Raw genomic sequence first — 14,262 nt, 5'->3', positions numbered from 1 at the left:
GCAGGAAGGTGAGTTAGCAAAGACATTCAGACACCCTCCCCAAAGGCACAGGGACCTCAAGGGTAAATTCCAGCTCTCTCCTACCAAAGCGTGAGCTGGTGCTCCCTTATGCCATTAAAACACCATAGAATTAGGGAGAGAATACGTTTTAAATCAAGACTTTCATAGGCACAGAAAAGTGACTCTGGAAACTAAACAAGAATGCTTCACTTAAAAATTGTATTTATTGCTGCGGCTGTTTCTTAGTTTCTTCTTGACAAACCTAACTAAAAAGAATATTGTAAAACAAACTCCAATGGTTTGGCAGTTGATTGATTAACAGCATTTATTGTACATGTCACGAATGGCACTGACACCGTGGAAGCCTAGGTCCTATAACATCACACTCTATCAGAAACATTACACAATCATTTCCCTAAGCTATATTTGCAGCAGTTACAACTGCTTTACTTTTCTAATGCCAGCAATTACATTTATGTTTGTTTTCACATAATACCTCTTTAGGATAGTCAGAGAGAAACCAATCGCTCATGGGACAGAATTTGTCGTTTTCTTTTGTTTGTTTTTTAAGAATCTTGCTGTGCATTTCAAAATCTTTCTTTAAAAAACAAAACCAATACAATCGGTCTCTTGGTCTTTTTCTGCAATATTCTTCATGTTAATTGAGACGATGTTCACATGGCATAAACATGAATGTTACAAGCAAGTTGCTGTATTTTGAAGACAACTTACTTGTTTTCATTGACTATACTGACTATACTTCATTATGGCAAATAACTTTGAGAAAGTATAATTACAAATACCGTGGGTTTGGTTTTTTTAAAAACACAACACAGAGGCCACCACAATTACAATAAAACTTCAGCCTGTTATGATTTGTTTTCCTCCAAAAGTATGGAGATGAAGATCAACAAAAGTGTCAACAGAAACTAAACATATTGCACAAACAGTCAAAATGCGGAAGCCAACCCGCTGGCTTTAGAGAGGAAGAATTCAAGCTACTCCAATGAAAGTAAATGGCACTTGTCAGTCAAATTTGGCTTGACTGGGTCTCATTCTGCTTCATCTTTCTGCTCTTCTGCTTCACCACTTTGCATTTCCCTTCATCATTTTGGGGAATGGCTGCAGCAGAGTCTCCCTTCCTAGGACTGTGTGCTGAAGGAGCCGCAGTTTGTAACCCCTGTGAGCTTGCGCCGGGGGGACCCTCTCTGTAGGTGGTGGGAGGGCTGCACCGGAGGGGTCTCTGGCAGTGAAACATGGTAGAAGTTTGGTAACCGAATGTCGTACCTAAAGCCTTTCCCCACGTGCACTCTGTCATTCAAGGCGTACAGTTTTTCAGCAATGTCGCTCCCAATTAAAATTGAGAACAGGCGGGAGATGAAACGGTGTTTAGCAAACAGCAGATACAGCTTCTTTCTTCTCCAGGCCACGTACCGACAATCTGTCTCTGCTGTAAGTGTTACCTACAGAAGAGCAAATTAAAATTAGCTAGGTGATAAGGCAGTGATATTGCTGCTGCTGCCCTTGCTCAGAAAGCCCCCCCCCCCCCCAGCAGGCACGTAGGCTGTGTCTGTAACGTACACCTCACGTCTTTGCACCTGCTGCAATCTCTGCGAGGTCTACTGTATGCAAAAGACAAGCGAGAAGGGTGACTGGGAAGGGACCGAATGATTGCGTCTTGTCGGCCTGAGTGACAGTATGCCTAAGCCCGCACTGAACGGCAGCCCCCGCCAGAATGCAGGCTGACGGCGTGACCCGGCCTTGGCCCTGGGCTCCCTGCTTTGCTCTTGGCAGCCCCAGCTGGAAAGGCAGGTCTAAAGAAAGCTCTCGACAAATGCCATTTGCCCTCGTGACACGAGACATCAGATCCCACACAGGCAGGAGCTAGCGTGTCAGTCAAGCGACAGCAGTGGGAGGGCTCATGGATGACAGGGCGCAGCCCCGATGGGCACCGTGTCCCACGCTTGTCCCCCCATGCCAAGCTGTACCACGGGCACGCCTCTCCCCAGCCCGTGCTCTCCGGTTCACCTCCCGTAGCCTCTTCAGCACTGATTTCCACCCACCTCCTGCAAACCTGGTTTCTCGGGGCTGGATTTTAGCACAGCCAAAGAATGCAAACAGAGCCTACCTCCCGGATTAGCTTTAAGAAAAACCTTGTTTGTTGTAACAACAAGATGCAAACAGAAACAAGACAGAGACAGCATAACCAGTCCAGCGGGTAAAGAGGACTTCCCTCCCCAAATTAATGGAATGCCACTTGTTTGTATAATTTCACAAACGAAACCCACAACTAAATTAACTTATTTCTAAACCAATTAGTACTTGAACAGTTTTCTGTAGTATTAAAAAAAAAACCCTCCACTTTTACCTGGAAAATTCCCTCTTCTGTGGGCCTCAGTGAATCCCATTCAGGAGAATCCAGAAATTGAAGAGGAAAAATATAATGCAGAAACTCCCCATCAACTGTCACTCTGATCCTACCGAGATAAGATGTGTTAATTTGTTAGTACTACCTGTACAGCAGCAACGACTGCAACAAGAACGTGTTATTTATAGTATGTGAAGAGTGTATATATATCTTTGAGAGCATGAAAAAGCAATCACTGGCCAACAGTATCTAATTATATTTTTGAACACAACTTGATCAGGCCAGTTGAAAGAAATACAAGACAATCATGCAACTGAAATGGAAATCTTTCCAGGCCTTATTCAAGTCATATTATTCTCTCTGGGGCAGGTCCGTGCAGTGACGTGCAAGCTTTGTCATGACAAGGCCAGCGTGCACTGGAGAGGTGAAAGACCAATGCACATAACACCGTTTGCCTCCTTCACTTGAAAGCCATGGGCTATACTTCTATGTTTGGCAAACAGGCATTTTAGAGGGAACAAAGTGGCAAAAGCATGGAGTGGGAAGCAGGAGTTCCCCACGGCATGTGTTAGGTAGGGCTCTCTCAATGTTTAACAGGAATTACATGGCCACAGGACTGTCTCTGGAGCCAGGAGAACAGCACGGAGGTATGGGATCTCTGTGTGAATGCTGTGGCCTTCTGCAGACGCCAAAGAAAAATTTTCTTTCTACTTTTTAAATCATATTTAAGTTTGAAGGCACACAAGCAGGAAACGTATGCTTAAACCTCATGAGCTAAAAGAAAAAAAGCAAGCTGTAGGAGTCCCCTTTTTACATCTGCTCTGCACCGAGATTAATGCTTCTTACACAATCAGAAGAAGCAGCCCTATAATGCACAAAGAAGGGTAGCAGGAACTCCCTGCATGATTACTAACTGTCTGGGCATGTAGAAAGATGGCACCTCTCCTTCAGTATGGCTATGACCAAAAGCAACCCCCACGTGGTACTTTCTAGACAGCTCCCAAAAATGCTCTGAACCAGGGTATCACTAAGGACAACTACCTAAAATCCGTATTGTTCACTGCAAGTCGTCCTAAATCAGCTAAGTTTCAAGCTGCCTACAAATTTGATCTGACCATGCAGCAGGCTGTCAAAATGCATCTACAAAGTGTCCCATCAAAGACAGACCATGGCCATCATCTCTGTGTATCCCATCTACTCTTGTGGTGGTACTGTACTGTATACCACTTTGTATACAGTACAAAAGCTAGTATTTCCCTTCAGGAAAGCATCAGCAAGGTTGCCAGAAGGGTCTCCAGTAAGCAGGGAGTACAAGCAGGTGGATTTATTGCCTCAGGGTTTAACTAAGGGCCACAGTATACAGTAACTGTAGACTCAGTTCTGCAAATCTTGATAGGGCTCAACTATGTCCCCTTGTAATGGAAGGGCACTTTGAGGCGTCTAAAAGTGCTCTCCCTTACTCCCTCTCTTCTCCCACACCCCCAGAAAGCAACCAAATACAATCTGTATCAAAGTCAAGATCTCTATTAAACAGAGTTTATCTCAGTATATTCAGTTTCATAACTACCTTTTAGTCCTGTTTCAGATGATACTGGCAAAGAAAAATAAGAAAGATGCTGTGTTCATCAGCTAGGCAGTAGACAGATAGCAAACCATAGCCTGAAGACTGAAGCACACATTTGTTCCCTTTATCTGCCTAACCTGTTAAGTGCTATGACACAGTAGTCTGGAAAAGAATGACTTTAAATCCTTTTCTTTATGCTATTACAGATTTTGTGCTTAGTGTTTTTATGCTAGTACTGCCCTAGACAAGTGTCTTTAGCCTATTAATATTTATATTACCTGCATTAATATTTAATCTATTGTACTGGAAAATGAACAAACAATACACAAATCAGGCATATTTTTTTGCTTTCATTTTCAAGAAGGAGGAAAAAATAAAGATATTTGCAGTAAGTCTGAACAAACAGATACAGACCTGCCTGACACAAGCAAGGACAGTTTATCAATAGGTGTTTTGCCCTGCATGGCATAACAGTGTTCCTTCTCCAGGGTAACCACTTCTGCATCGCAGCACAAGACGATCTTCCTGTAGACAGTCAAGGAAATTCCCAGAGGCTGGAAGAGAGTGCTGTAGAGTTCCTGGAATTCTCTGTCAAAGGAAACACTCCGAACTTGGTAGGTAACGTAAATGAACTGGACGAAGCATATACCAAACAGTATAAAATTCCAGGAGAATATATCGGCAGCACAGACATCCAGCCAAGCCCAAACAGAAGAGCAGAGAAAGCCCAATCCAAGCAAGCTGAAGACATAGAGAAGCCCAAAGAATCCACTTCCACCCATGAAGCCCACAACAAAGAGAATACTGGCTAGGTGGTAGATAGATCCCTCTGCCTCTTGCTTCCAGGTGGTACATGTAGGATGTGCATATATCAGACTTTCCCAAAAACTTGCATTTTCTCCCATGGCTGGAATAATTTTTCGATTCAGCTGAATCTTGGAAATTTTTATTTATGAGATGCAGCTAGCAAGGTCCTTTGCTTTTCCATTCTTGCAAACTCTGCTCAATGATCATGTAATGTCAGGGTCTCTTTTGGTAGTAAAGTAGCACTTAGGATCTCCAGCAACTAGGAAGCTAATGTTCTCAGAAGGCAATGCCGTTTCTCATCAGTTCATGCATTCTTTTGACTTTGGCCATGTCATCTGTAGCTTCATCTGATCTGGACAAGTGAAGAAAAGATGAATTACTTACAAAATTCTTTTCATCAATTAAACTCTATCAAAGCTTTTATTGTCTAAAACCACAGACTGCATTACAATCTTCCAACTCCCCTTGTAGCCCTGTGATTCCAGGATCAAACCTTAATATTCATTCAATTGAAGATCATGTTTCTGTATCTAGGAACCCTGTAGCAACTGTCGAATCGCCACTGAATCCATGTAAACGTGTGCATCACATCCACCATGTCCTGCGGCAAGCCTTTCCACAGCCCAACTGCTGGGAAGGTAGTTGCGTTTGTTGGTCCTGAACCTGCTGCCTGCGAGTCTCATTCAATGTCCCACCTAGCTCTCGGACAAGAAGTGACAGCGAACTCTTGTTCCTTGTTCACCCCCTCCATCTCATGCTGGATTTCAGTCAAGCCACTCTGATTAATGAGCTGAGCAAGGCTGCTCTCTGTCCCCAGAGACAACAAACGACATTCCCAAACACCACAATAAGGGAAACCCAAGTATCACGGGGGATGGTCTTTTCTACTCCAAGGATGACAGGCAAAAACCTGTCACATATAAGGAAGACTACAAAGCTTAAAGGCAGCTTTATACGGATTATGTTATTAGAACATGAAGAAAGTAGTCCTGCAAAATACTTCTCAAAGGGCATTTAAAAGGAATTTTATAACATTTGAAGTTCTACCTTGTATAATTTCATGCCATGGACCACATAATTTTATTGTTTAACACTGTAAAATGTTGTAAACATGCTATTTGTTTCCATATGATAATGTATTCCTAAGAGTTAAATAAAAAGTAAAATACACAACCGAAAACATGAAAAAAACCAAAATAAATTAAAAAAATCAAAACCAGCTTTCTATGTCTGTCTTTTAAAGTAAAAATACATGCTTCAATGTGAAATTAGACATGGTAGAAATTGCAAAGCCAGAGTCTATCAGTAGTATAATCAGGATTGAAACCCACCAAAGTCTTTAACTGTCTGGTTCTTTTCCTGGTAAAACAGCCGGGAAGCCAAGAAATATCTTGCTATCTAAATTATTAGATTCTCTAGAATATCAAAGTTAGCTTCCCCCCCCCAAGAGCCACAGAAGTCAATACTTAAAAAGTACTGCTGGTGCAGTGAAGCACCCAACGCCATTCAGCAGGGCTTGCAGTGGTGGTTTTTTTTCCACAGTGACAGGTCTAAGAAATTAATAAAGCAAAGTCGTATCACATTTCCTAGGTGCTACAGCTTTACTTCTTTTAAGTTTATTCAAGCCCCAACATTAATTCCATGATTCAAAAACACTAATGCTAAATGAAGAAATAAAATCCCAAACAACTGAGCGGCAGAGTTCAGAAGAAAAGGTTAGGAGGAGAGCTCTCCCTCTCTGGAAGGGGCGATAGGGAAGTCACTGACCCATAAAAATATCACAGCTAAAGAGCACGGAACCTCCCCAAATTAAAATGCTCGATATCCTACTGCAGTGGAAGAACCAGCATTACAAGAATGAGGTAGTTTGTAACTGTAAGCTTTTCTGTTTGTCTCTTCACCCAAATACTCTTCTCTGGTACAGGATTCCCTCCGGATGCAGGATTTAGCCCTTGGAGAATGGGAGATGAGAACTGCATCAGCTACGAAGAAGTTAACCTAGGCACGGTAAGAGCATGAGGAATTTTAGGCGGTACTTCTGTGATCAAGGGGTAAGATTTCTGAACCAAAAGAAAATAAAACTGAAACATGCAGTTCCCAGACCTTGTGTTCTGAATCCAGTCAGCATTTCCACTGCACGGTCAAAAATTGGCGGCAGGAATTTTTTGTTTGATTGTTTGTTTTTTTAAATAGAATAATTGATAACAGTGATTTTGGATTATTGTTAACACTTCTACTCTATTGCCAACGTTTTGCTCTGAGCAGTTCTCATGAAGGCCCTAATTTCTACAAAAAATTCAGTGTTTGGAATGGAACCACGACTGAGAAGTTACATGGGAAGCTGTATGCATGCCACAAACAAAACCACTGTGGATCCGTACTGTAATCTACTTTCCATTACCAACATCTTTTTGTCATGTAAAGTCACACATCGCAATCATTTGACATGACGTTGCAATAACTTCACAAAATTTATGTTCCGTTTCCAATCGCTTATAGCATTCACAGTCTGCCCACACTGCAGCTCACAGCATTGCTATAAAACATCTGTTCATGACAAGATGGGTCAAAATAATTTGGAAAGAACAGCACACCACTAGGACACAGATAGAGGGTCATCATACACAAAACCAAAGCCCTGGAAAAACTGTCCTGTAATTGTAACTTTATTTTTGGAATGGGACCTGTCTTCCAAAACCACTGTATGCAACATTCCCACTTATTTCAGTAGCTCTGCACAATGAGGACTTTTACTGTGCTACGGCACCACCCAGGCTGGAGAGGGCCTCCCTCCATCTGGCCAAGAGGAAGGGCAAAGGAGGGAGGCCAGGGCTAGCACAGAATACAGCCTCATCAACACGATGATTACGTAGCTCCTGAGCTACGTAAGGTGTGCAGGCAAAAACAAACCCTCTGGAAGTACTGACGAAACCTACTACTGAATGGAGCTGGTTTCTCATGGCTACAGCGAAGAGCAGGCGTGCTTGCTGCCAGTGAACTGCAGGCAGAAAGAGAGGATTCACCTCTTTTCAATCAAGAAATTATTCTAAGATTTGGGAGCTAGAAATTGTTGGTAGGTTTTTTTATAAATAGAGCAGAGACAATAGTATGTATGGGCCTAGATATACAGTAAAATTTCTAATTTTGATTGGTATTTAGTGCTAGATAAGGCCTTTCACATTTTTCGTTATGGTTCCTACAAGTCCAGAATTTAAACTCTTGAGGGCTTCAGAACAGTCACTCTAATTAAGCCATTCATCTACTGCAAGCAGGGGTGGGGGGAGAAAAATCCCCCAAACGAAAAAACCAAACAGCTGTGGTACCAACTGTGAGTCATCCTCCACTGAGGACCTGTCTACAAAGTGCCCACAGTAGCATGGCATTACCAAGTTTGTAAGCACCTGAAGGGGACACCATCCTTTCACTGAGTTGCTTCGGTGTTCTTAGCTACCAGGACAGGGAATGCGCCAACTGACGTGGCCTTGTTTGATGTCCTGCAACAGTTGTCCTGGCTGCGGTGAACAGTTATCACTACAGGTTCATTTGATGGTGGTGATCCGGCAAGCATCAGCGGGAAACTGCATTTAAAGCAGATATCTTGGATTATAAACCTGAAGAACTGTATCTTCCCCAAGTAAATGTTGAATACTTTCCACTCTGTCCCCTGCCTATGGGGAAGAAGGAGCACCGTGCACAAGCACAGTCTCTGCTACGTGACTCCCGTATTCAGACCAACACAACATTGACATCTGTAGGCAGCCAAAGCCAGAGGTGCATGGAAGAGGTCTCCTCCTCCCAGCTCAGGAAGAAGACATGCCCTGCCAGCGCAGGCTGAATTACTGAGATGCTTCTGAGTGTTTTGCCCCACCACACATTCCACCTTCTCCAGCAGGAGCAGATCAAGCGCTGAGAAAAATCAGCCCAGACTAGAGATGTGAGCAATATACAGTGGCATGGACTTCTTTAAAACAAACAACAGCATTGCTGAAAGGACTAAGCTGTCATCAGAAAGTGTTAAAATCAACGAGTTTGCTGGAGCTTCAAAGCAGTAAATGGAGTATTTCACTTATACTCTCCAAAGTAAATACCTGCCAGCAACTTAAAACGTCATATAAGCAGTGTACTAAAACAGTCAAAACAGAATGAATCTATATTGTAATTTCAATGCACATAGTACAACCTCCCCCTCCCCAAATGGGCATTTTCCCCATACACTGTAGTATTCCCACAAAGAATTACCAGTTACGTACATTTTTAATTTGCTTGAGAACTGGGTACTGTACCCAATTTTTGTCACTGATGACTCAAATTCAAGTCTGAGAAGCTTTGAGTGTTAGTTACTGTGTCTGGATCACAATAATTTCTGCAAAAAATAAACCCTAAAAGCCGAGGCCACCAGCAGTTCTCTCTCTGGTCTTTTTAATTAAGTCAAAAGTAAAACTATTCAGAATTCGAATACTCCATTCTTTAGTTGTCTTATCCCAAGTATTCAGCCAGAAAGCCCTCAGCACTTTCACACTGTACATGTTGACAGGCCGTAGTGCCGTACATGCTGATCGTGTAGCCAGCCTGGATGAATTGTTTGCTACAGGTTTGGAAGCAAAAGGGAAGACTTTCCTTTACAGCCTATATGCTTTCATGTACAAAACGAGATTATGTTGGATTTAGCAGGATTTGTCTCACTGGTTTTAGCCATCTACAGTGTAGATGTTTATACCTGAGCTAGTGCCTCAGCCTGGCTCGGCAGTCAGCAAAGCTGCTCCAGCAACTCCACCGGGAACCAAGTGGCTCCCTCCAGCCAAGGGGGGCCCTCCCGGCCTCGACACCCCCTGCTTCCAGAGGGATGAGCTCTGAGCACCCCGTCTGGGCTGGCAAGTTACATCTGGTCTGGCCATCATTTAGATGTATAAAAAGAAGCTGCTCCTTAATTTTAGCAAGTACTTCCTCTAACATGCAATGTAAACGTATATGTCAATTAACGTACCCCTTCCTTCCACTGCCCCTTCGTCTCTGAAATCCTCTCTGCCCCCCTGCTGACGCCTATTGCTCTCAATGGTTGTTTATGTAGCACGCTTTCCCTAAGCTACTTTCCTTCAGCAGTTGTTCACTTGGGGTTAGATAGTCCAAAGGGACTGAGACAACCGAACTCTTAATTGCAATGCAGTGTCTAACTCAGTGCACGGAGGAGCTACGCACCTACAGAGAGGTATGGCTATGCGCCTATAGGCAAGTATGGGCAGATAAACGAGCTATTTTCAGTGATAAACTGTCCTTGAACCCACTCCAGGCTCAAAACATGCATGCAGCAATTAGGACAGTAACTAACAACACAAGCTAGCTTACCTTAAACTTCTTGAGACTAGACCCTAGAGAAAGCAGTAATTATAATACTGGAAAACACATGATTTTGCTGAGAAAATGCAGCCTGTGCAATATAGAGAAGGCTACAGTAGCTTCATCACAGTCCGTAACATCTATTCAGGAAGATGGAAGCAGGATGAGGAAGAAAAGGACTACCCAATCCAAAACACAAAGGTATCAAGATAATCAGTCACTATAAAACTAGATATATTCAGATTACAAACACACACAAGCATACATAGCAAAGGTAATTAATTAATAGGATGGCTTTAAAGATTTGCTTTGCTGGGAATTAAAGAAGTCAGGATGCTGTCTGGTACCTAAAATAAATCTGGGTATACTATTATTAAAAAATTAATTGATTTACTACAATTCTATTTTTTATTCTTCAGTAAGTCAGATTAGATGATCGCAATGATGTCTTCTGGACTTTTGTCGTAAGTTACTTAATATAAAAAAGTTGTACATACCTAGAAAGTTATGTAGCTGGTCTTCCCAATGAAATCTAGAAGCCTGTCTCAGATACCAACTAAGCAGCTACTTTGGACAACAGAAAACGCTGAAGACAGGTATATCTCTGCAATTATTCCTCATATAGACCTTCCAGAGGAAACCTTCATCCATGTGGAGCCAGCATCCCTTCCTGCCAACGTTCTTCCAAGAAAGGGGTGTTTCATCAATGAATGCTTTAACACGAAACACGTATGCAACTCCGGCAGCCGAGCCTCAGGATCCCGCTCCCCGAGTGAGTATCCCCATCGTAGAATGAGTTGCGACTGCAGTGTGGTTCTCCCTCCCTCAGTCTCCTTTCTGCACAACATCACAGCTTCAACAAGAAGGGCAGCAAGTGACCCACCCACGAGTCAAAATGCATCACTTGGGGCACCCTCATGTGAGGAGGGAAAAGGGATTTGCACTCCCCTGGGCCGAGGAGGGCATCCTGTGTCTCACTGATGTCTCATCACTATGTCTCACCCCTGGATCAGTGCTCTGGGTGTCCCGTGGAAGGTAAAGCATCTCAGGCCTCAGGAAAAGCGGTCAAACCGCACCCTTTCCAGCCCTTCCAGTACCCCCTGGGCTGCATAGGCTGCAATTGCTGAATTGGACCCCTGCCCCCAGAGCATCCATATGAAGTGATACTTTCTTGGAGAACAATCCTTCTGGGAATGCTCAGAGCTACAAAACAGGCAGCTGGGGCACATCCAACCATCACTGGTGCTTCACTGCCTTCAGGGCAGCTCCGAGAAATAACCGCCAGCCAAGCGGGACTTTTCGGGGCCAAAACCCTGCTCTGGTCAGGCAGAATTTAGGCTCCCACTTTCACAGCTGTTCAACCAAGAACTCCCTTCAGTCACCTGCTGCCTAACCCTGGTGACACCCCAATGCCATCTCTACGTTGAAGTCCCTGCGAATGACCCACCAATGGCACGAGGCTGGTGACTGGTTGTTCTCCTCGCCAGGCTGGGCCTGACTCCCGTCTCCCTGCTGCAGCAGAGAGAACGGCTTTCTCCAAAGCAGAGCGCTTTAACGGGAGCCTTTTCATGGGACTTTCAATTCACTGAGCTTGTTTGGCTGCAGCTGGGAAGGCCCGATTCTACTTACAATTTGCTCAAATTCCTATTAATCTTTTTAAGAAGTGGAAGAAAGCTGGGCGGGGGGAGGCATCAAGAGAGAAAGAAAACCCACAGCAATACAGAATAGTTTAAGGTTCATTAGAAGCACCGCATACAGTGAAGCTGCTATTATTTAGTCTTTAAATATTTAAAGACCAGCCTACTATACACAGCTTACAGTACTTGAACGATTCCTCATTTATCACTGTAAAATATACAATGCAATCCTCTGTGGTTGCAAAGCCAATACTGAAGATGCTATCTATTTTATCCTCTAGACAGTATCTGATATGAAAAAAAAATTTACAGATTTTCTTCCAATTTGAATCAGAACTGATAAACCGTAAGTATATGTGGTATTCCTGCCAAACTAAAAAGAGTAATCCCCTCCCTCCTTTTTTTAAGGTCTTTTGCTCCTAGGAAACATGAATATGGAATGACAGTCAGACATTTTTTAAACTAACTGTGGATTGCCAGCACTTGGGTAAATTTGAGCAAAGCTCTTGTATCTTGAACAGCATTGGCCAAATAAGAATTCAGGGGGTCTGTTTTATTGTGTTTTCTAATAAAAACTGCAAAGTGAAGCACAAGTTCAAGCTGTTCTACAGTTCAACTTTTAAATTAATAGAGAAAGCAGCTAGAACGTGTATTTCACAAGTGCTTTAAAACTGTGTTAATGAACTACAGCTGAACTCTGCAGGATTCAGCTTAAATGAGTTTGTACAGTGTAGTAGTACCTTTGGAGGCGAATGTATTCCCATGAAACCAACCACCTGACATGAACTTCATATCCCAAAAAAGAAATAAACACAGAGGCTTGGTTCATCGCACTACCCCTGCACGTACAACTGGATTATGGAGAAGCAGTGCCATGAGCCATGTGTTCAGACAGACAGCACACTGAGCCATGAAACGCCACATTTATGTACCCCGTGAGCTCTAAACCAGAGTGAAACACAGTGAAAGGTAGCGAGGGTGCCCTAATGGAGCTGCTGAAACTACTTATCTTTACTGGAGGGTTTGGGGCTAGAAGTACAGTTCTCCTCTCTGCTTTACTGGAACAAGTGTCACACAGCTTTACATACAAAACAGAGCCAGGCAGAAGCATGCACGTGGCACTGGTTTAGCATCACTTTCATTAGTTTTCTCTCTATGAGAGCCAGAATACGCTTAGTTTCATCACGTAATATAATCACAAACCGAGGCTTTGTTCACTGTACAATATCTGACTTCTGTTTGGGCAACAGCGGCATGCCCAATTACAGGTTCTGTATCATCACCTCCAGACACTGAGCAGAGTTCTTTTCCACAAGGTAGTGGAACACACTAAAATGATAAAATAAAATCTCATCTCTGAAGAGCCTGCACGCTTAATAAAAAGTTTAAATGTAGCTTCAGCTAACAACCCTTTTCTTGAATCCTTAATAAACTTTCTGTTCTCAGCTTTCATCATAAAAGGTTCTCCTGCCACAAACTTTGCCTTCACAACTACCTGTATCACATTTCCTTCTGTTTCAATATCTATTCTCCTAACTACAGGACTTGCAGTCTACTTGCTATTTTGCAGGCAAGGCATTTCTTAAAAACTTGGCATTTTAAGCTACTTTATTATTTGGCACCACACAGAACTTTGTGTTCTTGTGTTCAGACACAGAAAGTCTGAACAGCAACAGTTCTGCAGATGTGGAAACCATTTCTTGTTTTGCTGTGGTCAGTGAAGACATTTTTACTCGCATGTATACAATCATATTCCCATTAATCAACAGAGTGGCAAGAAGCCCTAGTTCTGGAAGCCAGATTTCATCAATGACATCTTTATAACACAACCAGGTGGTCCATGATTCAATATTACAAGAGATCAGCTATATAAAATGTTTGCCCATAAAGTGATTGACAGCCTAAAAGCACACAAAGCTTTACAGAACAGCTGAAGAAAATGTGGTAAAATATTACAGTTTGGAAAAATATGTTTGGAAAAAAAAATTACAGTTTGGGGAAAAGACGTGTTTTGCATCGTTCGTTCTATCTTTGGAAAGAAACAACTGCAAATGCAAAACTAGATCTTAATTTCAGGGTTCATCTGCTCTTACCACTTGTTGATGGGGAGAGAGAAGAATCAAATAAGGGCAGCCTACGAAGCAGACCCCTAGTCAGTGGAAGAAACCCCCGGACCCCGAGTTCGTTTTGTGAAAGTAGAGATACTCCCCGAGCCAGCTCTTGTGTGAGCGGGCAGCAGCTGCACCCGAGGAGAAACCAGAAACCATGCTTTCCTTAAGAAATAAACCCTAAACCCGAAGGGCTATAAACCCTACACCCGAATATAACGAAGAGTCTCGCGTCTGACAGACCCCTCGGGAGGGGAAGGGCAGGGCGGTGTGCCCCGCTCCTTTATAAAGGCGACACGGCAATGCTCCCCAACTCCTGGCCGAGGCTGAACTCGGGCGCTCCGGTTACCGCTGCCGGACCGCACCGGCGGGGCGGGCTGGGGAGGAGCGCACCCCTCCCAAGGCAGGGAGCGCCCCGACCCGCCCGGCGTTACTCCCCGTCAC

General features: G+C 43.4%; 1 protein-coding gene across 1 annotated transcript in view; it reads right to left on the bottom strand.

Annotated features, from left to right (window-relative positions):
* Nucleotides 1–302: 302 nt before the first annotated feature.
* The window catches only part of POPDC3 (popeye domain containing 3), a 15,184-nt gene continuing 1,224 nt past the window's right edge, over nucleotides 303–14,262 (bottom strand). The window contains exons 2-4 of the mRNA XM_009327928.1: nucleotides 4,347–5,091; nucleotides 2,369–2,477; nucleotides 303–1,463 (exon numbers count right to left, since the gene is read on the bottom strand). Of these exons, the coding sequence (XP_009326203.1) occupies nucleotides 1,143–1,463; nucleotides 2,369–2,477; nucleotides 4,347–4,837 (921 nt within the window). The 5' untranslated portion in view covers nucleotides 4,838–5,091 and the 3' untranslated portion in view covers nucleotides 303–1,142. The remainder of the gene's footprint in view (nucleotides 1,464–2,368; nucleotides 2,478–4,346; nucleotides 5,092–14,262) is intronic.

The sequence above is a fragment of the Pygoscelis adeliae genome, unplaced genomic scaffold (assembly GCF_000699105.1).
Source record: "Pygoscelis adeliae isolate BGI_AS28 unplaced genomic scaffold, ASM69910v1 Scaffold76, whole genome shotgun sequence".
NCBI classification, from domain to species: Eukaryota; Metazoa; Chordata; class Aves; order Sphenisciformes; family Spheniscidae; genus Pygoscelis; species Pygoscelis adeliae.
The sequence above is the reverse complement of the archived record's forward strand: the minus strand, read 5'-3'. Positions and strand labels throughout refer to the sequence as shown.